The sequence below is a fragment of the Nannobrachium achirus genome (assembly GCF_963921795.1).
Source record: "Nannobrachium achirus genome assembly, chromosome: 16".
Classification (NCBI taxonomy): Eukaryota; Metazoa; Chordata; class Actinopteri; order Myctophiformes; family Myctophidae; genus Nannobrachium; species Nannobrachium achirus.
This window is the reverse complement of record NC_137823.1, coordinates 57,647,770-57,672,059: the sequence shown is the minus strand read 5'-3', so window position 1 is coordinate 57,672,059 and position 24,290 is coordinate 57,647,770. Positions and strand designations below refer to the sequence as shown.

At 42.4% G+C, this 24,290-nt stretch overlaps 1 protein-coding gene across 1 annotated transcript in view; it reads right to left on the bottom strand.

Annotated features, from left to right (window-relative positions):
- Window positions 1–229: 229 nt before the first annotated feature.
- dcbld1 (discoidin, CUB and LCCL domain containing 1) overlaps window positions 230–24,290 on the bottom strand; it is a 66,685-nt gene continuing 42,624 nt past the window's right edge. Inside the window, exons 8-19 of the mRNA XM_080744331.1 lie at window positions 21,272–21,511; window positions 15,498–15,610; window positions 14,133–14,280; window positions 10,664–10,759; window positions 8,687–8,800; window positions 6,427–6,522; window positions 4,450–4,563; window positions 4,204–4,288; window positions 3,679–3,725; window positions 3,454–3,573; window positions 1,902–2,222; window positions 230–1,535 (exon numbers count right to left, since the gene is read on the bottom strand). Of these exons, the coding sequence (XP_080600457.1) occupies window positions 1,252–1,535; window positions 1,902–2,222; window positions 3,454–3,573; window positions 3,679–3,725; window positions 4,204–4,288; window positions 4,450–4,563; window positions 6,427–6,522; window positions 8,687–8,800; window positions 10,664–10,759; window positions 14,133–14,280; window positions 15,498–15,610; window positions 21,272–21,511 (1,778 nt within the window). The 3' untranslated portion in view covers window positions 230–1,251. The remainder of the gene's footprint in view (window positions 1,536–1,901; window positions 2,223–3,453; window positions 3,574–3,678; window positions 3,726–4,203; window positions 4,289–4,449; window positions 4,564–6,426; window positions 6,523–8,686; window positions 8,801–10,663; window positions 10,760–14,132; window positions 14,281–15,497; window positions 15,611–21,271; window positions 21,512–24,290) is intronic.

The following is a 24,290-nucleotide window of genomic DNA, read 5'->3' as shown; positions in this document are numbered from 1 at the left end:
ATTTTCCAAGTTTGTGCTTAGCCTGGCCCTGGGTTGTGTGGGCGTAAGGATAATTCAGCGAGAGTCACAGTATTTTAGACGGCATGGCCACACTGACTTAGCATACAGCCATGCTCACAGTGTGGCTAAAGACTGAGGCGACCGAGTGACCAGCCATCCTTCACAGACGAAAGAAGGCATTTAAAATACAGTACATTTATCAGTATTGCAATTAAAACCTTAAAATCTGACAGTTCCGGGGGCACACATAAGTCAGACCAAGACTTGAATCCAGACAATGCAATATAAATCTAAAGATACCCTTTACCTAAAAAATAATTTACTAGTAGCTACATCATTGAAGACACATTGAATTGTCGGTAAACTGGATGAAGTGTGGCTGACTGTTCTGGCTCAAAAAATAAAATAAAAATGTGTTTTGTTTGCAATGAACATACAGTATATTGCAACAACTGTCTTTACATTAGATCGGTCCATTTCAAGGACTTCAGACCTTTTCTAGCCTTCCCTAACACAGGCTGATTTTGGTCTAGAGGGGGCGGATTCACCGGCTGAAAACAGCCGCTGGATCTTATTGGTTCACAATCTGTGCCATGGCCCGCCTCCCACTTCCTATGCCAGAAATTGCAGCAGGTTACCCCAGGCTTTTATTTTTCTTCCTATCGCCGAAATAAAAGCCTGGGTTTCCGAGGCTAGACCTTTTCTGATCAGTCTTAAACCAAGTTTACGGTTGGACCCGAGTCTGAGATGAAGGCAACAGTTCCTCTTGAACACAAAATATACAGAAAAGACTCCACACAAACAATCCCAAAAGAATAATTTAACAATTTCTTGGAACTAGATTAGCCTTTGCCACTCATTTGTAGCTCCTCTGAGATGTAGGCATTCTTTGAAACAAAGTGCCAAAAAAAGGCCAATGTTGGATTTGGTCCTCCCACCATGGTGGTCCTTTTCTAGATCACTGATGTCTTGGTTTTCAGGTATTGATGACTCAAAACAACCAGATAGCAGTAATCCACTGGTGAGTCAAGATTGTCTCAACTGGATGATTAGATCCCAGATGTCAATGACCACCTTTTGCCGAGTGATAGAATCTCAACACCTTATGATCGGGGGCTGTCTGTCCGCAAACCTCCATTCTGTTGAATCCTCGTGTTGAGATGTGCGCAAATCTCCATTCTGTTGAATCCTCGTGTTGAGATGTGCATTGCCATCTCAGATTTGGTTCAGAATTTCCAAGGTAAGTCTCCATCAGGTCCCTCCACCACAGCCCCCCTCCGGGTCTGGCCTGTGCAGCCCCACCACGGCGGGGGCAGAGACCGGGCTCCTCCTGACGCAGTCCCTGGGCGTGGAGTAACTCTCCATGACCAGAGGTTTGGCCTGAGGCTGCTGGTAGTCTGCTGCCTGCCTGGAGTCCAGCCTCTCACCCTGGCTGTGGTTCTGAGCCACCTTGGGACAGTCGTACAGCCCGGCCGAGTTCTGTCCCGACCGCTCCGTCCTCTTCAGCTGGGGCGTCTGGTAACCCCTGGAACCTCCTGATGGATCATTTTGGTAGTTAATATCTATCGTTTGAATTCAATAAATATACAGTATATATGGTGCCATGTTTCCATGTCACTGCTAGTGGAAAGTTACCCTACATGTCCCTGTCTTGTTAAGATCTGAGAACCAATCAAAGTCCCAGGCCTAACTGTCATATACTGTATTCTTTTATATACGAATGTCTGAACACCATCTTGTGGGAGAGAGCTCCAACCGTGAAACGGATTGGATGTGTTTTCTGTACTGTTACCTTGCCTGTCTCTCTCAAAATAGAGTAAATTCCAATTACACACTCTGATTTCTCTCACGTCTTATTTCTTTGAATAAAGAGAATAAGAGTCTTTGAATTTTCCTCTTACCTCCCAGCCCAGGTTTCCTGTGCCCGCTTCCCTCCGAGGCTCGGAACGAGGGGGGGCTTTTGCTGCCCACGGTGCCCGGCACGCTGTAGCTGCCCGCGTCGGGCAGGAAGCCGTCCTTGCGGAACGCGTGGCGCTCTATGATGGGCGTGGCATACTCTGGCTCCTGGTTGGTCAGGGGCAGGGCGTACTGGTTGGCCGTGTGGAGGTAGTCGTAGTGCGTCGCCGGGTCGGCGCCGTCGCTCGCCTCCGTGTCCATGGGACGGAACGTGGAACCTTTCCGGGACATCGTTCCCATGCCGATCATCAGAGGCTGCTGGTACTCTGGGAAAGCCGGAGTGATGACAATTAACTAGAGCTTAAATATTTAGTTGAGTGCGTAATCTCCGATCCGAACGAAATCCTGATTTACACTCACAGTGTCATCACAACAAAAATTCTAAAGTGTTCTTAATGACACGTTGCGTCACGTGTTGTGAGCTTGTCACCTGCTATGTGGTGTGCAACACAGGTGTACGATGAAGTATACATCATACAATACAACAATGTATACTCGTACGGCAATACAACGAGACTCATAACGCTTGCTAAGGCCAATTAGGATAACCTAGGACAACCTAGGATAACTGTTACCTTGCACTAGTGGAACTTTGTGCTTTTCTTTTTATTGTTGCACTATTGGGTTGTGTTGGTTGAACTGAGTACTATTGCTGTGTTGACATGGCAGTGAGATACTTGTGTTGCACTGACTAGCATTGACTGTTATGAACACTTTTGTTTGGCACTGCTTTGTTAAGTTGTGCTTTGAGTATTGCTTTTTTTGTGTGTGACGTGTCACTTATAAGCGTTGAATGTTTCTTGGTCACTTTACGTATATATTCTTCTTTTTTTGGGAATGCTTTTTAGACACTTTATGTTTATATTCTTCTTTTTATTGTGCCTTGCTTTTTTTGACTGTACACTACAGTGCTCTTTTTTCTTTTTCTTACCTCTTTGTAACTTGTACAGTAACCTTAACTGCTGTGCTGCCTCTGGGCAACTGAATTTCCCCTGTGGGATAATAAAGGTATCTATGTATGTATCTATCTATCTATCTATCTATCTATACATCAGGCTTGATGGCGGCTTGTAGGGCTGTCACAATTATTACATAATCATCTAATCGTGATTATTTGACATTATCGCAATTATTTTGTCATAATCGTCATAATCGTGAATGTTGGAAAATGACAAAAATAGTGGAAATAGCGATGCGACGCGTTGTGAGCTTGTAGATCGGCTAATTCCACTATCAACGTTATTTTTTAAGTAGTAAGTTGTAAAATATGTCAGTAATTTCTTTGTGTATTTAGGTTATGTGTCATATCTACCATGTACAACTTCAAAGCCTAAAAGCCAAACAGAAATGTAATTATCAACAACAAAAACACAATTAAATCGTTAATCGCCAATTATTTGAGTGACAATTAATCGTCATGTAAAATGTCATATCGTGACAGCCCTAGCGGCTTGGCAAGCAGTGTGTGTGTGTGTGCATGTGTCCACTGGTCCCAACCTGCCATGCTGCTGGTCACCATGTCCAGTTTGTGTATGGGTTCTTTGTCAGAGCTGTAGCTAATGGTGAACTCTGTCGACTGGTGCCTGGCGAACGGTTGCTTAATCTGTTTCCAGCAACCTGGAGCAACACAGAATACACAAGAAACAGCGTTTATCCTAACTGGAACAAAATGCCACCTTAAAAAAGAAAGCCTAAACGGTAAAGTAAAGATCTTTCTCCAACCTGTTTTCACCTCAGACGATCCATAAGAATTATCCTTGTTCTGTTTCCTGAGGCGGAGAAATGAAATGAAAACCACAAGAGTTAATACATCAGAGCAGAGGGGTGTGCGTGTGTGTGCGTGTGTGTGTGTGTGGGGGAGAGTGTTTTTTGCAGGTCGTTCAGTCCGAGTGTATCCAAAAGGCAACTGGGTTAAGGCAGCGGAAGCTTGTGATTGGCTGAGCGGAGGTGCCTAAAGTCTGGGGGACGGAAATACACGTAAACCTAATCTTAACCCTAACCTCAGTAAAACTAGCACTGGTGAATGCTAACCTGCCGACGCTAGTGAATGTTAACCTGGTGAATGTTAAAACTGGTCCTGCAAAGACCTGCAAAAAATACTCTCCTGTGTGTGTATAGTGTGTGTCTGTGTGTGTGTGTGTGTGTCTGTGTCTGAGTGTGTGTGTGTGTGTGTGTGTGTGTGTGTGTGCGTGTGTGTGTGTCTGTGTCTGAGTGTGTGTGTGTGTGTGTGTGTGTGTGCGCACGTACTTGTGGAGCATTTTAAAGATGCAGATTCCAGTCAACAGCAGCACCACAGACAGCAGCGTGGGAACGATGATGATGGCCAATTTCACTGCAACCAAAACACAAGAGACGCTTGCTACAGCACACACATGCACTTACACGCGCACACGCAGGCACACGCACAGACACACACACACACACACACACACACACACACACACACACACACACACACACACACACACACACACACACACACACAGTACATACCTATGTCTACATCCATGTACTGGTCACTGGGCACAGGCTGAGTGTCCTGGCCAGGTACCGGAGGCTTGGGTTTGGTTGGCTGAGTTCCTAACGTCTGGTGAGATGTGATGTTGACTGAAGACAGAGGGTAGGGTAGGGTAGAGGGTTGGGTAGGGTAGGGTAGGGTATAGGGTAAGGGTTGGGTAGGGTATAGGGTTGGGTAGGGTATAGGGTTGGGTAGGGTATAGGGTTGGGTTGGGTTGGAGGGTGACATTTTCAACAACGTTTAGACACCGCCCGTACCATTTAAACTCCCACATATTGGTGGTTTCATACAGACCATAATCTAGTCTAGCGGTTCTCCATATTAATAACACTCAACAGAAGCAATGCGAGTTTTACAAAAAGTGCCAACAAACTGCTTTACTTCACAACAACATAAACATTATTCTTAATGTCAAAGCTGCAATCCATAGCAAGCACCGAAACGTCTAACTCTTGAACTAGAATGTTTTGGAAGGCGAGAATTTCATGCCAATTGTTTGGGTGCCCACTTGCAATATCCTAAATATTCACCAGTTGAGAACCAACCAAACTTTACTCCCAAACTAAAGTTGAAAAGGGCCATGGAGACTGGAGCTGCTGCAAGGCATTCTGGTCCGACACCAACCTAACGAGCCCTTTCTTCTCTGACCACTTTCAGCGAGAACGTCTTTGTGAACAGAGAAAAATGCTTTCCATTTCAGAACACATTTATTACATGGGTGGCAGAATACCTGAGCAAGGTGGCCGACCCAAAACAAAGAAAAATCTTGACTAGGTACAGACTCAGTGAGCACAGTCTTGCAATCGAGAAAGGACGTCACAGGCATACCTGGCTCCCTAGAGAAGACAGACTTTGCACCCACTGCACACAAAATGAAGTGGAAACTGAGCTACACTTTCTAACCACCTGTCCGCTGTACCAAGACATCAGAGACACATACTTCCCACAGATCATAACCAAGGAGAATTAAACTGCCATACCTGCTGGGGGAAGTAAAACAATGTGCAAACACAGCAGCAAGATTTGTGAGCTGCTGTGATAAGAGAAGGATATCAAATGGAAACCAACCACCTTAAAAACCATTGTATATATATCACTGCTCTGCCTGCACGTTACCGTGATGCATGAAAACTGTTTTCACCTGTACATATTTTGTTCTGATTGTTCTGATTGTATTGTATTGTATTGTGTACACTTCTGCTTTGGCAATGTAAACGTATGTTTTCTCATGCCAATAAAGCCCTTTGAATTGAATTGGATGTTCACCATCCTCTTCACAGGCTTTGTTTTCAGTGTGATTCAGGATTGGAGCAGGTTTTCCAGGCTCTATAATGCAGTAACGTGTTAAGCATTAGGCTGTATGACACACACACACCACTGTATTTCATTGTTGTGGTGCTAGGAATCACATGGCATCTTGTCTTGATCCAGGTCTAGGGACCGAAACATCGGCAAAAAGTCACATTAACTGTCAATTCGAACCACAGAAGGACCAAAACTGGAGGCATTCAAATACTAGAGTAACTACTAAAATCTGTATAGCTCTCACTCGGATGTCACCGGAGCTCAATTGTACAACGAACACACGTTTTCTGTCTCTGCTTTCAGGACATTTTACAAACGCTGTTGCACAATTTGGATCACTGACATCATTCTGAAGCTTGTACTATATCGTCACTGTCGGGCAGAAACCTTGTATCTCCAAGTTTCAAATGTGTATGTTTTTTTTTTCTTTTTTCGTGAAGTAAAGCCCTGCTTCATCAGACAAGGCCGTCGCACAAAAGTAGTGAAAACAGCCGATCTACAATCACACAACGCCTCGCAGTGTGTACTTGTAGATCGGCTGTTTTCACTAGTTTAGTTATTTTTTTTAAATGGTAAAAACGAACGGTTCTGGACATACAAGGTTTCCACCCGACAACGATGATATGTAATTGCACAGGAATACCTACCCGTGTCTACATGTAAGGGCCCAGGTTGAGTGTCAGCCAACGTAGGCTTAGATCTGGTCGGCTGCGTCTCCACCATCATCTGAGTCGACACGTTGGCTGATGGGAAAAGAGAGGAAATGTCAAAGTCCATTAGTACAACAACGTTGATGAATCAAAACAATGTATCAATGATTAAATTACATTAAATGAGTTCCCTCACACTGAAGGTGGTTTCATAGATAGGCAGATAGATAAGTGTTGGTTAAAAGGCAAAAGAGATTACAATAGGGTTGCGCTCTTTAAAACTGATTTCAACCGGGCTATATAAGACTCCCTAATCGGGAGATCAGCGACCGTCAGGTCACATACACAAACCTTAGAAGGCAATGGTAGCCAATCAGGAGGGAATATGTGAAATGGGACAGATCCATGTTGATGACATGACTTTAGAGATACTGTGTATCGCTTTGCGTGATTTTTGGGCAAAATCTGTAGGAGCAGTGTCCAAAAATGTGTTTTAAAAATCGGCCTCATGGTGGCGCTAGAAGAGGGCCATGTGAGAAATGAAGTGGAGGTGGAGGTTATGGTTTGCCAGCCAAGGAGTGTGTGTGCAAAGTTTGACATGGATAGGGGCCACGGTGGCGGAGATGAGTAGGGGCAAAAGTGCTGCAAGCTCACAACGTGAACTAAACACATTCACTTCTTGCCATAGAGAATTCATAAAATGCAATAGAGAAATTTGGAATGAAAATGTTTGGTTTGGCCACCACTGACTGTGAGTGACTAAATGATGTGTTACCTCTGACATTGGTACAGCCCAGCACCTCCACCCCAATCTGGGAACCCATCGTCAAAGAAGAAAGGGCGACACCTATCAGTCTGTAGCGTAGCGCTCTGAGGCTGTCTCGAGAGATTACCTCCACCCTAATGACTAAATGATGTGTTACCTCTGACATTGGTACAGCCCATTACCTCCACCCTGATGACTAAATGATGTGTTACCTCTGACATTGGTACAGCCCAGCACCTCCACCCTAATGACTAAATGATGTGTTACCTCTGACATTGGTACAGCCCATTACCTCCACCCTAATGACTAAATGATGTTACCCCTGACATTGGTACAGCCCATTACCTCCACCCTGATGACCAGTGTTGGGAAAGTTACTTTAAAAAAGTAACTTATTACTTTACTAGTTACTGCTCTGAAAAAGTAACTTGTTACGTTACTAGTTACTAAATTATAAAAGTAACAAGTTACTAGTTACCTTACTTTACTTTAAAAAATATATATATAATCAAAACAAAGCATTTTGAAAAAAGTCAGTTACACTTTTTTTTTTCTTTTTCTTTTTTTAGCCCTGCAAGGCCCGAATTAATTTCTACTGGCCCAAAAAAATAAAATAAAAAAAATCCGATGGTGTTGTAGGAGTCCTAATCACAGGACATTTTAAAAAAAATAAAAATGTTTTTGTAAGGTTTTATAGCCATAAATCATAAATCATGTTCTAATTTGCATTTTGGGGATATTTTTCACAATAATAAAAATATGTACATGTTCTAGACATTCTAAGGATCACGAAAAAAAATATTACAGGCATTTTACTTATGTTTTAGCGAGGAATTAAAAGAAGCTGGAATTTCAACTTCTCTGGGAGGTGTGAATGTCATTCTCTGTGGGGGGTATTTATATGCAAATATCGTGGCCAATGGCATTGTAATACTAAACAACAGGATTTAATGGTGATGTTAATGTGAAAAAAGAACAGGAAAACTAATTATAACATTTTTAAAAAATGATTTAAAAAACGTTGCCAAAAAGCAAGGGGGCTTCAATAATGACCTTATAAAGAAAAAAGACAACTCCCTGTCATTGTAGCAATTATTATGCATAGATATGCAGTGGAACAATAAAGCTAAAGATATGTTTAGAAATGTTGACAGGAATATAATCATTGTAGCCTTTTTCAAACCAAGTTGTGAACTTTGTGCTGTGCACACTATTACACCTGCCCCATCCTATTTTAAATATTCACAGTTCACACAGGAGTTAATATAATAATAATATAATATAAGAATACAGTATGCATCTTTTTTGGTATGGTATATCACTGAACTGGCCACTTGCACTTTCACACTACAGAGTACACACACACACACACACACACACACACACACACACACACACACACACACACACACACACACACACACACACACACACACACACACACACACACACACACACACACACACACACACACACACACACAGTACATACCTATGTCTACATCCATGTACTGGTCACTGGGCACAGGCTGAGTGTCCTGGCCAGGTACCGGAGGCTTGGGTTTGGTTGGCTGAGTTCCTAACGTCTGGTGAGATGTGATGTTGACTGAAGACAGAGGGTAGGGTAGGGTAGAGGGTTGGGTAGGGTAGGGTAGGGTATAGGGTAAGGGTTGGGTAGGGTATAGGGTTGGGTAGGGTATAGGGTTGGGTAGGGTATAGGGTTGGGTTGGGTTGGAGGGTGACATTTTCAACAACGTTTAGACACCGCCCGTACCATTTAAACTCCCACATATTGGTGGTTTCATACAGACCATAATCTAGTCTAGCGGTTCTCCATATTAATAACACTCAACAGAAGCAATGCGAGTTTTACAAAAAGTGCCAACAAACTGCTTTACTTCACAACAACATAAACATTATTCTTAATGTCAAAGCTGCAATCCATAGCAAGCACCGAAACGTCTAACTCTTGAACTAGAATGTTTTGGAAGGCGAGAATTTCATGCCAATTGTTTGGGTGCCCACTTGCAATATCCTAAATATTCACCAGTTGAGAACCAACCAAACTTTACTCCCAAACTAAAGTTGAAAAGGGCCATGGAGACTGGAGCTGCTGCAAGGCATTCTGGTCCGACACCAACCTAACGAGCCCTTTCTTCTCTGACCACTTTCAGCGAGAACGTCTTTGTGAACAGAGAAAAATGCTTTCCATTTCAGAACACATTTATTACATGGGTGGCAGAATACCTGAGCAAGGTGGCCGACCCAAAACAAAGAAAAATCTTGACTAGGTACAGACTCAGTGAGCACAGTCTTGCAATCGAGAAAGGACGTCACAGGCATACCTGGCTCCCTAGAGAAGACAGACTTTGCACCCACTGCACACAAAATGAAGTGGAAACTGAGCTACACTTTCTAACCACCTGTCCGCTGTACCAAGACATCAGAGACACATACTTCCCACAGATCATAACCAAGGAGAATTAAACTGCCATACCTGCTGGGGGAAGTAAAACAATGTGCAAACACAGCAGCAAGATTTGTGAGCTGCTGTGATAAGAGAAGGATATCAAATGGAAACCAACCACCTTAAAAACCATTGTATATATATCACTGCTCTGCCTGCACGTTACCGTGATGCATGAAAACTGTTTTCACCTGTACATATTTTGTTCTGATTGTTCTGATTGTATTGTATTGTATTGTGTACACTTCTGCTTTGGCAATGTAAACGTATGTTTTCTCATGCCAATAAAGCCCTTTGAATTGAATTGGATGTTCACCATCCTCTTCACAGGCTTTGTTTTCAGTGTGATTCAGGATTGGAGCAGGTTTTCCAGGCTCTATAATGCAGTAACGTGTTAAGCATTAGGCTGTATGACACACACACACCACTGTATTTCATTGTTGTGGTGCTAGGAATCACATGGCATCTTGTCTTGATCCAGGTCTAGGGACCGAAACATCGGCAAAAAGTCACATTAACTGTCAATTCGAACCACAGAAGGACCAAAACTGGAGGCATTCAAATACTAGAGTAACTACTAAAATCTGTATAGCTCTCACTCGGATGTCACCGGAGCTCAATTGTACAACGAACACACGTTTTCTGTCTCTGCTTTCAGGACATTTTACAAACGCTGTTGCACAATTTGGATCACTGACATCATTCTGAAGCTTGTACTATATCGTCACTGTCGGGCAGAAACCTTGTATCTCCAAGTTTCAAATGTGTATGTTTTTTTTTTCTTTTTTCGTGAAGTAAAGCCCTGCTTCATCAGACAAGGCCGTCGCACAAAAGTAGTGAAAACAGCCGATCTACAATCACACAACGCCTCGCAGTGTGTACTTGTAGATCGGCTGTTTTCACTAGTTTAGTTATTTTTTTTAAATGGTAAAAACGAACGGTTCTGGACATACAAGGTTTCCACCCGACAACGATGATATGTAATTGCACAGGAATACCTACCCGTGTCTACATGTAAGGGCCCAGGTTGAGTGTCAGCCAACGTAGGCTTAGATCTGGTCGGCTGCGTCTCCACCATCATCTGAGTCGACACGTTGGCTGATGGGAAAAGAGAGGAAATGTCAAAGTCCATTAGTACAACAACGTTGATGAATCAAAACAATGTATCAATGATTAAATTACATTAAATGAGTTCCCTCACACTGAAGGTGGTTTCATAGATAGGCAGATAGATAAGTGTTGGTTAAAAGGCAAAAGAGATTACAATAGGGTTGCGCTCTTTAAAACTGATTTCAACCGGGCTATATAAGACTCCCTAATCGGGAGATCAGCGACCGTCAGGTCACATACACAAACCTTAGAAGGCAATGGTAGCCAATCAGGAGGGAATATGTGAAATGGGACAGATCCATGTTGATGACATGACTTTAGAGATACTGTGTATCGCTTTGCGTGATTTTTGGGCAAAATCTGTAGGAGCAGTGTCCAAAAATGTGTTTTAAAAATCGGCCTCATGGTGGCGCTAGAAGAGGGCCATGTGAGAAATGAAGTGGAGGTGGAGGTTATGGTTTGCCAGCCAAGGAGTGTGTGTGCAAAGTTTGACATGGATAGGGGCCACGGTGGCGGAGATGAGTAGGGGCAAAAGTGCTGCAAGCTCACAACGTGAACTAAACACATTCACTTCTTGCCATAGAGAATTCATAAAATGCAATAGAGAAATTTGGAATGAAAATGTTTGGTTTGGCCACCACTGACTGTGAGTGACTAAATGATGTGTTACCTCTGACATTGGTACAGCCCAGCACCTCCACCCCAATCTGGGAACCCATCGTCAAAGAAGAAAGGGCGACACCTATCAGTCTGTAGCGTAGCGCTCTGAGGCTGTCTCGAGAGATTACCTCCACCCTAATGACTAAATGATGTGTTACCTCTGACATTGGTACAGCCCATTACCTCCACCCTGATGACTAAATGATGTGTTACCTCTGACATTGGTACAGCCCAGCACCTCCACCCTAATGACTAAATGATGTGTTACCTCTGACATTGGTACAGCCCATTACCTCCACCCTAATGACTAAATGATGTTACCCCTGACATTGGTACAGCCCATTACCTCCACCCTGATGACCAGTGTTGGGAAAGTTACTTTAAAAAAGTAACTTATTACTTTACTAGTTACTGCTCTGAAAAAGTAACTTGTTACGTTACTAGTTACTAAATTATAAAAGTAACAAGTTACTAGTTACCTTACTTTACTTTAAAAAATATATATATAATCAAAACAAAGCATTTTGAAAAAAGTCAGTTACACTTTTTTTTTTCTTTTTCTTTTTTTAGCCCTGCAAGGCCCGAATTAATTTCTACTGGCCCAAAAAAATAAAATAAAAAAAATCCGATGGTGTTGTAGGAGTCCTAATCACAGGACATTTTAAAAAAAATAAAAATGTTTTTGTAAGGTTTTATAGCCATAAATCATAAATCATGTTCTAATTTGCATTTTGGGGATATTTTTCACAATAATAAAAATATGTACATGTTCTAGACATTCTAAGGATCACGAAAAAAAATATTACAGGCATTTTACTTATGTTTTAGCGAGGAATTAAAAGAAGCTGGAATTTCAACTTCTCTGGGAGGTGTGAATGTCATTCTCTGTGGGGGGTATTTATATGCAAATATCGTGGCCAATGGCATTGTAATACTAAACAACAGGATTTAATGGTGATGTTAATGTGAAAAAAGAACAGGAAAACTAATTATAACATTTTTAAAAAATGATTTAAAAAACGTTGCCAAAAAGCAAGGGGGCTTCAATAATGACCTTATAAAGAAAAAAGACAACTCCCTGTCATTGTAGCAATTATTATGCATAGATATGCAGTGGAACAATAAAGCTAAAGATATGTTTAGAAATGTTGACAGGAATATAATCATTGTAGCCTTTTTCAAACCAAGTTGTGAACTTTGTGCTGTGCACACTATTACACCTGCCCCATCCTATTTTAAATATTCACAGTTCACACAGGAGTTAATATAATAATAATATAATATAAGAATACAGTATGCATCTTTTTTGGTATGGTATATCACTGAACTGGCCACTTGCACTTTCACACTACAGAGTACACACACACACACACACACACACACACACACACACACACACACACACACACACACACACACACACACACACACACACACACACACACACACACACACACACACACACACACACACACACACACACACACACACACACACACACACGGTACTGAGAACCGCCCCCGAGTTCCAAGGATTTACAAGTGACGTCACGATCATACGCATCGTCGGCGGCCGCAAACCGGAAACAAACAACCACTACGTCCCTAACGTAGCCTTTGGGAATAATAGCTCCGCATACAGTCAGCGACCACCTCCGCATCCATCATGATCCAGCGAAAACAAAGTTGCATCAACAGTTTGCAACAAACAATTCAATGAATTTACGTTTGCTTAAAAGCCAACATTAGCCTGAAGCTTAGCACCAGATGTTATGGAAAATATTGCGATAGTATTAGTAGGAAAGCGACCACGGATGGGTCCAGTTGTCAACTTGTCAATAAGCAAATCGACTTCTCAGCAAGGCAAAGGATAAGGACTATCATTTTGTTAAAAGGACTGTCAGCTTACCGGATTGGAATAGCAGCCCCGCTCCATGGTAAGTAAGCCTGCATTATTTCCTGGATTGTAAAATAGATCCATATCGTGTCTTCTTTTCCGACGACCGAATCTATTAATTAATGTTGACGGCGCTGCTGCATGAGGCAGACCTACAGTAGGTCTTTCCTCAATCAGATTATTAGCTTTCATATCCCAATAGAAATGTAATAGCATTTCCAGCAGTAATGTGTGCAACTAACTTCTGAAAAGTTGACAACAACAAACAACACGTGTGTAATCATGCCGACATTCCGGCCAATCACAGAGCCTGTTGTTATATCCGTCCTAGAACGTTCCATATGATTGGCCATTACTCCTCCATTGAAACAACTACTATAATATATTGCAGCTTTTCATGCATGTTTAACGTCAGATAGACCAGATGTTCGTCTCGTCTTCGTTGCGTCGTTCCGCTGCCGTTCTCAGTCTCTCCGCTGCGGAGATTGGACCACTGAAAGTAACTAGCCACTTGATACCACAGTAACTAGAACGGCGTTATTGAAATGGGAAAGGTAACGAGTTACGTTATTAGTTACCGAGGAAAGTAGTTTCGTTACGTAACGCCGTTACAAGTAAAACTGCTGATGACTAAATGATGTGTTACCTCTGACATTGGTACAGCCCACCTCCACCCTGATGACTAAATGATGTGTTACCTCTGACATTGGTACAGCCCACCTCCACCCTGATGGCTAAATTATGTGTTACCTCTGACATTGGTACAGCCCAGCACCTCCACCCTGATGACTAAATGATGTGTTACCTCTGACATTGGTACAGCCCAGCACCTCCACCCTGATGGCAATGTGCTGGTCCCAGGAGAGGGGGATGAGACGGAGGTATCGCGTCACAATGGACGGATGAAAGTTGTTCCTTGTTTGGTGGAGACAGTCCTGGTTTCCTTCAAAGTCCTTCAGTAGGGGGGGGGGGGGAGGGGGAGAGAGAGAGAGAGAGAGAGAGAGAGAGAGAGAGATAGAGAGAGAGAGAGAAAGCTTGATGATATGCTATTATGTTGTATAAGAAATAGATGCAATATGCATTTTGTCACAATTTAGGCCCAAGTCCGATTTTAATAAAGCCTTAAAGACTTTGAACCGATTTGAAAATTACCCACTGTTTTTTCTGGAAAACGTATTACTCAGCCTCTGTAGCAGTTAGAAACAAAAATCTAAAAAATCTGAAAAACCTAAAATATATTTTTTAAATGACTACATACTACATACCGTACATACTGTAATACACAAAAATGTGTTCCCGGCCTGAGGGGGTAATAAATACACTTTAATGTGTACCTGTCCAGAATGGGTTAACCATTCATTTACAAGACAGTTTCACTACTTTTGCGCAACACTGTCATTATGACAAAGTATGAAACATGGCACTCACTTATGAAAAAAAACATTAAAAGATGAACACTGGAGATATAAGATTTCTGCCCAACACTGACGATGTGTAATTGAGAAACCCGCAGTGCATGTAACGACAGTGCATGTAACGACAGGACAGTGTTTTTATATTTGGAATTGACGTACAGTACATGTGGTCGCTGCCGTGCTTTTATCAATGCACTGTTGTGAAGAAAAAAGAGTTGAGCCGTAAGGCAAAGCTCTCTGTCTTTCGAGCAATCTTCGTTCCCACTCTCACCTATGGTCATGAAGTGTGGGTCATGACCGAAAGTATAAGGTCTCGGGTAGCGGCCGAAATGAGTTTTTTCAGAAGGGTGGCTGCCTGGCTGGTATCTCCCTTAGAGATAGGGTGAGAAGTTCAATCACCCGAGAGAGACTTGGAGTAGAACCGCTGCTCCTTCACTTGGAAAGGAGTCAGCTTAGGTGGTTCGGGCATCTAGTACGGATGCCCCCCGAGTGCCTTCCTAGGAAGGTCCTCGATGCACGTCCCACTGGGAGGAGACCCTGTGGCAGACCTAAGACCAGATGGAGGGATTATATCTCCAAACTGGCTTGGGAACGCCTCGGTATACTCCCAGAGGGAGTGGAGGAAGTTGCGCAGGATAAGGAAATCTTGAGGTATCAGTTGGAACTGTTACCCCCGGACCCGATTCCGGATAAGCGGTTGAAGATGGATGGCTGGATGACCTGACAAACAACAGACAGTGTAACAGTGAGCTCACCGTCATGTTATTCTGAGCCCAGACTCTCCAGCGATTCTTCTCCTTCAACTCAATCCTGTATGTTTTGATGTAATCATGTGTCTTCATCCATGACGAGCCCATGGTGATGATACCTGAGAAGAACAACATGCTCAGCCAAACAGATACAGTATATGGGATACTCTCTGCTGTCCGGCCAAAACCTAACTCCAAAATGTTCATGTTCGGGAAAATGAGCTCAAGTGGAGTTAGGAGGTTTTGACAGAAGGGCTTTTTACTACTTTTCATTGGTTCAATATTATTTTAACCAACACACAGACGTAAAGGGTGTTCAATAGCCCTGATTTATGCAAAACTAGTATGAGACACAGGAAAAAGAATAATTGGTGTTTTTAATGAATCTATCATGGTTAAAATGGAGTTTGAAGTTACAATGGGTGTGTATGGGGAGAGGCCCTGGAGGAGGACTGATAACATTTACATCAAATATCTAAATATTGAATCAAGCAAATTAAAAACTGTTCAGGGTGTTCATAAAAGCCTGATTAGACGATAAACTGACCAAAGGTTTTCTTTTAAAGTGAAATATCCCTTTACGGATAAAGTAATAGCATAGGGAACTAAAGCAGCAGGTAGAGTTTGAATTGTCTTCCGTCCTCTGGTGAAGATGGAACACACTCTACACAGGAATGTTGAGAGCTGGTGAAGGGAGCCATAAAGTCAGCAGAAAGCAGACTAATCACCGTGGCGACAGGCTGTCAACGTGTCATCACCTCACATTGTATGGAATTATGTGTAGACGATTTACACCGGTCATTAAGTCAAACTTTGGTCATGTTTGAAAATGAATTTCGGGCCGCAAAGCACAGAAACCATGTCTATGATTACTTGCAGTAGCACACACTGTGTGTGTGTGTGTGTGTGTGTGTGTGTGTGTGTGTGTGTGTGTGTGTGTGTGTGTGTGTGTGTGTGTGTGCGTGCGTGTGTGTGTGTGTGTGTATTCTGACCTCTTTACCCTAACCCAGGGACATTCCTAGACCCAAAGCCTAATATCAGTGATTCTCAAACCTTTTAATTTCAGGTTTGGAATGCATTAGGAGGTCATGGACCATATAACTGTAATAACTCACCAGACCATAAGGTTCCATTTGTTTCTTAACTATCAGTCATATAACTGGGAACCCCCTGGATCCCTCAAGGACCAAACTTTGAGAACCACTGCCTTCATTTAATTCCTATGGAAATGTGCAATAGTTTTCCTTTAGCATTGAATTTCTCTGCATGTTAAAATGAGTGAATTTTAAATTGTATTAAACCCATACAGATGGTGTGATGATGTTTCGAGAAGAGCATTTAAAGAATATTATGATTATAAAAATATGGCGTCTGATGAAGTTTCATACATCTACTGTACTGTATATGGCACTGTATAAAAAAATGTCTTGTGTCATATAGCTTGTATAAAACATTTATTATGTGGGGCGCCCGCTGGTTCAGGCGTATACCACTTAGGCATTGCCACATAGGCATGGATGCCTGGCGGTGTCACCGGTTCGATTCCCGATCCAGACGACCCTTGCTGCATGTAACTCTCCATCTCTCCCCCCCATTTCCTGTCAGTCTACTGTCCTATCAATAAAAAGGCATAAAAGCCACAAAAAAAGGAAAAAAAAAGAAAATCTTAACATCACGATAAATGAATATTGTAACTTGTAGGACATGACTCAGACATGGACTCAGCCAATTGCCGTCCAGGATTGATTGATTTACTCTTTTTTTTAATTGACGGAAACATACTGTATGTACTAACATTCCATTGCATAGTGGTCCGTTGAAGCAGTGGTTCTCTTCAGGCCGTGACCCCCAAAATAATCATATTTTAACGGGGACCCCCTCCTCACCCTGACAAGAGTTGAGGCATTACACGTTGTATAACACGGTTCTATGGTGAAAATAGCAGATCTACATGCAAGGCGTTGTGAGCATGTAGATCTGCTATTTTCCCAATTTCTGCCTCTAATATTTGACAATTTGGCCAATGTTTAATTTGTCATTTTAGAGCTATTAAAAAGTCCTTAAATTGTCACTTTAGAAATGTGCAGATAACCTATATACACTTAAACTTTATGTTGGTTTGTTTACTGTTGAGTGAGAAAACAATGTTGCATATTAAGTTAAACATCTGGGGACCCCCCAAAATATTAATATATAATAATAATTTGGGGGCCCCGACCCACAGTTTGAGAAGCACTGCGTTAAAGGAATGAAAGGTCCTGTTTTATAATCCCCTCCTAAGGTCCGAGCAGGGCCGTCTTCTCTTCAGTCACAACAACGCACACATTCCTCTCAAAGTGATGTTCCTCCTCTGTGACTGAACTTCCCCAACTGGAGAACAAAACCCTTCATTGTCCGTCACACGTCCCTGTAGACGATCAATTAAAGCCATTTAGGCCTGGGATTATTGAATGCTTTAACTATTGAAAAATAGCAGATATACAAGCTCACAGCGCAGCACCGAGTGCCGTGCTGTGAGCTTGTAGATCTGCTATTTTTAAAAGTTGTGAAAATGTGTGCAAATCTTTGAATGTATGTATTTTTAAAGCGAACGTTTGTAACTCAAACTTTGCTTCTGGGTGGTCCCTGGAACTAAATATTTTGAGATGGGGGTCCGTGGCCAAATACATATCAGTTTGGGGGTCCTTCACATGAAAAAGTTTGAGAACCACTAACATAGCAGTGTCTCAAGAACAGACTAACCGAGCTCCGATGACTCCGACTGAGCTTTGACGATGGCTGGCCAGATTCTGACAGAGAAAGATTGGTTTTTCAGAAAAACCTTAGAAGGATTCAAAAGACACTTATAGAATCGGGTCAAAATTCAAATTTTCACGATTTTTCTAAAATAGCAGATCTACAAGCTCGCAGCGTGGCACTCGGTGCCACACTGTAAGCTTGTATATCTGCTATTTTTTAATAGTTAAAGCATAAAATATTGCGTTGTAATGCATACCCGGTCTAAATAGGTTAAAGCAACCGAGGATGCGGTGACTACGGGCACGCCACGCACGCGCAGCTCAAAACATCCAAACCATCATTCTGGATTCAGGCTTATATTTAGAAAGGTCTTTGTGAGGCCCTCTCTTGTTTGAGCAAAATGCAACACAGAGAAGCATTTTAAGCCGTGCCGATACTGCTGCCTACTGTACAGTATGTAGAGGGTGTATGTGTGTGCGTGAAAGGAATGCATCTTTACAAGTATAATTACCCTCCGCTCCGTTCAACTTTCACATGCGCTCGGCTGGAATCTTACCCCCAGTTTCCCCTTTCTTGTCTGTAACCCTTCTCTTTCAACCTCTTGTCATTCTTGTCAGCCTGATTTACTCAATGCACATGCCGTTCTTGTAGATGTACAGTATAAATCAGGCTTTCCCGTCTTCAAATCGTATCTTCAAATTCATGTTTATCCCTTTCTGAGCACCACAGAATCTGTTGTGATGTCTGATCCACTTTTCAAGTTGCTTTATTAAACAGGTACAGTAACTCTACGGTAAAACTAGGGTAGATTTTACTCTGAGAAGTTAACTCTGTTAAATTAACATCCAGAGTACTCATTTAAATTTGTATGCAAGACCAGTAAGACTCCCTAATCGGGAGATCAGCGACCGTCAGGTCGCATACACAAACTTTAGAAGGCAATGGTAGCCAATCAGGAGGGAATATGGGAAATGGGACAGATCCATGTTGATGACATGACGTTAGAGATACTGTGTACCGCTTTGCGTGATTTTAGGGCAAAATCAGTAGGAGTCCAAAAATAGGAGGAGTAGGAGGCTGCTCTAGAGCCTTTGTGTTTTGCAAGAATGGGCCTCATGGTGGCTCTAGAAGAGGGCCATGTGAGAAATGAGGGGGCACATTATTTAGCATACAATCATGCATTGCACACAAACGTGCACCGTCTTTGCTTAAACATGTATGCACACATTGCATGTTTTGTTTTCCCCAGTTTGTATTGCACCTGTGTGTGACGTGGTATAGAAGCAACATTTGATTTGGCCAAAGTAGTAAAGTGAACTGTCTGTGTGACCCAGCAGACTCCTCTCAGGAATGGTATGTAATGGTCTGTAATCCACTCCTCAAGGCATTCTTTAGTAACTTAACTCTTTCCATGCCACAGAGGTAGATTGACGAGAATCATTGAATCGCCGTCAGTGCCATTGACAGCTTTTGACGAGAATAATAAAAATGTATTCTTATTTTTATTATTATTATTTTTTTCTTTTTTTTAAGATGTCAAAATGACCTGAGATCAGAGAGATGCTTTTCTCTGTTTGTGTGTTGGCTCCTTCGTTTAGCTGATTGAGAAAATGTGTGTCCATTCTAGTGGATGGACACTTTTTTTGATTCATTCAGCTCTATCTCTGGAACCATTTGTCTGATTGACAAAATTATTTTTGCCACTGAATCACAACAAAATCTAAAAAAAAACATTTTTTTTTCATTGCATAGTAAAGAAAAACATACAAAATCCCAGCACAGCTACCTTGGGGCCATTTTGGCCCTGGCATGGAAAGTGTTAAAGGGAGGAAAGAGACGTAGAGAGAAGGAGGGAAGGGGGGTATGAAAGGCTTAAACTCTGACCACCTGCTCTTAATTACTGCTGGAGGAGAAAGCTAAACATGAGTGTTTCCACTTGATGCAGAACGATTGGCAAAGAAAGCCTCGTTAGTTTAGTGGGTGAACTGGAACAGGAAGACGGTAGGGACGCGTGCCAATTCAACACCGCCACGAACTCAACTCTGAAAAAAAAAAACATCTGGTTGGGAACGTTACTACGGTAGTTCACAGTGTCTTGCAGGCCTACATGTGCTCTTAGCAGAGCACCAACACTCTCCTTTCCTGCCAACCAGCCCGTCTATGCCTCACCTCTCCCTGCTTTCTGCCCCTCTCCCTAGCTATTCTGAGAACTTTAGCCAAAAATAGCCGATCTACAAGCTCACACCGCCTTGCAGCGCGAGGCGTTGTGAGCTTGTAGATCGGCTATTTTTGGCAAAGAGCTTTTTGGTGTAGAGGGGGAAAAAGAGCAGTCTAAGTACAGAGTGAAAGGTCAAATGTATTAAGTATTGACGGTTCAAGTGGTTAAATATCTGAAAACACAAATTGACATGAATCCAAAATACACTGATGATTGTGCTGTCAAACAATGAAACTATATGGAATCTATGATAAGTAGTGGGGGTCCCTGCTTCATCTCTCTCTCAACTAAGGGGTCCTTGGCCTGAAAACGTTGAAGACCCCTGTTCTAGTATATGAGGGACAAAATTCAAAGACAAGCTCAGTATAGTAAAATTTGAGTATGGCAAAATCCTGAATTGCCAAAGTGCAAAACCTTATGAACTTTCAGGAGTTAATAAAACCACTTTGGTGTCTCTAAAGAATATCTCTGCTGTTAGGCCAAAACCTCCCAACTCCAAAATGTTCATTTTCAGGAAAATGAGCTCAAGTGGAGTTAGGAGGTTCAATATTATTTTAACCAACACTCAGATGTAAAGGGTGTTCAATAACGCTGATTTATGCCCAAAAAAATCTAAAACCTCAAAAATGGAGTTAAGAGGTTTTGGCCAGACAGTGACGATATATCAAGAAATAAAGAAAATAGCGGATATACTGTACATACTCACAATGCCATCGCATCTCGATGTGAGGTCGTAGATCGGGCTATTTATGAGGGCGACACCGTCGCACTACAAAATGTAAAATAGTCTTAGCGGTTTGCGGCGGGGTCGTGTGGTATTTACCAGTGACTCTCTTCTTCTCGCCGAGGTCCAGCTGAAGCCACGGGAGCGCGTCGTTCTGCTTCGCCACCCAGAGCACGGCCGACACTCCCCTCTCAGCCTCGCCGACCGAACCGGCCGCCCGGTCTGCCGCCTGCGCCCGGGACCCGCTGCTGGACGCGTTGCTGGGCGGCCAGGTGGACAGCTGCTGCCAGGTGCTGGCATTGACGGCTACGGGCCTCAGAGCCGACTCCTTCTTGCACTCTGGAGGAATGGAGACGGGACAGAAATGTTACTGAAGTTTCTTTCTCCATTCTGTCTTTATTTCGTTGCCGTCGGGGCACAAACCTTGTATCTCCTTATTTCAGCTTTTTATGTTTCATGAATGAATGCCCTATTTTTGAGCGGTGCTAACCGCTCCTATAGACCGCTTTTTTACCAAAACTATGATGTCACAAATGATGATGACATGAGTTCGCTAGACCAATGAAACACTTCGATTCTGTTGATCTGTCCATGATGTCATAGTCACAGAGGCACTCGATTGGTTCACCCTGATTTAGAACGCGTTTAGGCCGCGTAAAATACGTCATAACGCGTTTAGGCCGCGTAAAATACGTCATACAAAATTATTGAGCGGTGCTAACCTTGAATTTCAAAATTATATTGGATGAATATCACTTATAAGCGATAAAATAACCACACTTTTAGACAGACTGTGGAAAATCTTACAGGTTATAAATGATAGGCAGGTAATACAAGTTTAAAATACAAATGAACAGACTTTGAAAAAAAATTCATCTTCTGGCCTCTTCTCGCCTCTCTGGAGGTAAATAAGGTCACTTATCATTACACTATGACACTCTTACAAGCTACAATCCGTAGCTTGGTCAACTAACTGATGAGAAATGACAATAAAGACTTATATAGTCTGAGCAGACCTCTAGACTGACATCATACACAACAAAAAGAATATTGCCATGCATGCCTATCAACACTGATTTGCGCAGGAATTAGTTTGCACCGCTCACTTCGCACGGGTGCGATTTTTATACTTCATAGGCCATGTGACAGTGTCACGCAACAGCAGTGAAAAGATCTAATCCAAATGCTCACAACAAGGGACAATCATGTCATAATCCGTTTTACCAGGGGTCTTCAATGTTTTCAGGCCAAGGACCCCTTAGTTGAGAGAGAGACATGAAGCAGGGACCCCCACAACCTGTTCATAGATTCCATATAGTTTCATTGTTTGACAGCACAATCATCAGTGTATTTTGGATTCATGTCAATTTGTGTTTTCAGATATTTAACCACTTGAACCGTCAATACTTAATAAACTTGACCTTTTACTCTGTACTTAGTCTGCTCTTTTTCCCCTGTACAGCAAACATCTTTGCTGCAGATCTACAAGCTCACAACGCCTTGCAGCGCAAGGCGTTGTGAGCTTGTAGATCTGCTATTTTTGGCCAAAGTTAGGGTTCAAGTGGTTAATATAAAAAAGGAGAAAAAGTTTCTATTACACAAAGATTTGAAGGACCCCCTGCAGTAACTCTGAGGACCCCCCAGGGAAGACCCCCGCGTTTTACTGTAGATTTATTTTATTTTCATCTTAAGTAAAAACATTTTTAAGTCATTTCACTTTCCTGAAAACGTAGGGTTTTGGACGTGCAGCACAAGGTTCCCACCGACAGCGACGATTTGTTACGAGAGAAAATACAAGACCGTCAAAGTGCTTCTTTGTTTGGTTTTCTGGTCGTCACATGACCTCTTAATGGCAGAGACTGAAGCCTTGTCCTTCTAAAGGCCATCCTTAACGTTGGTGTTTTAATGAACAGAACAGAGGAAGGTGTGGGAGGAGTCAGGCCCTGGCCAATCACAGCAAGCCTTGACTCAACAATATGCAGGAAGTGGGGTGAAGCCTTAAAACAAGGGACTTCAACAGGGGGTCCGGGACCCCTAGGGGGTCCTCAGAGTTACTACAGGGGGTGTTCCAAATGTGAGATCCCTGATGTCATCAATATTAATGATGCCCTGTTAGAGAGATCCCTGTGATGCCAGGGGGAACAAATCCCTTTTATGCCCATATATGGAGATCCCTGATGTCCACATCCCTGATGTCGACATCATTGTGGCCTGAGGCGTCTTACTAGTTATTATATTTCAAAAGATTAAAAATCACCCACAAATGTTCAGAAATTAAAAACAAATTCAAATGTTTTGAACGGTTGGATCGCAAAATCTAATTTCTGTTTTGGGTCTTGAGCTAGAAGGTTGAGAACCACTGCTGTAGAGCGTGTACTGTATGTCATAAAAACACAGTAAATCTCCACAGGCCAGTGAATGGTTAGGGTTTAGGACTAGGGTTACAGGCTTAGGTAAGGTAACGGTTCAGGTTAGGCATGTATACTGTAGTATAAGGTTTATAGATTTGATTATGGTTAGAATATAGGGATTAATGTAGCCAAATGAAGGTCCTCACAAGACGTGTGTGCGTGTGTGTGTGTGTGTGTGTGTGTGTGTGTGTGTGTGTGTGTGTGTGTGTGTGAGAGAGCACACTCATGTGTCTATTTGCCAGAGCTAGCCTCTACATGTAATTGGCTACAGGGCTTGTTACACTCAAATGACCATAAGAAAACAAAACAGGAGATAAAGTCGTTCCCATGATGCTAGAAATAGATAAAAGGGCCACACCTTTCGTTTTCCCAAAACCTCTCTAAACCTCTTTAAACCGGGAAAGCATACTGTATGTCATTTTAGCTTTTAACTATAGCACATTGCTTCTCAAAGCACATTTGGCTATTCAAAAATAGCAGATATACAAGCTCATAGAGCGTCACTTCGTGCTATGACCACTTTCGCTATGAGCTTGTAGATCTGCGATTTTTGAACAATCTGGAAGATTGTGTGCAAACCAACATTTTTAACTCAAGTCTTAGCTTCCGGTGGTTCCTGGAACCAATTATTTTGAGATGGGGGTCGGCAGCCAAATACATATCATTTTGGGGGTCCTTGACATGAAAAGGTTTGAGAACCACTGATA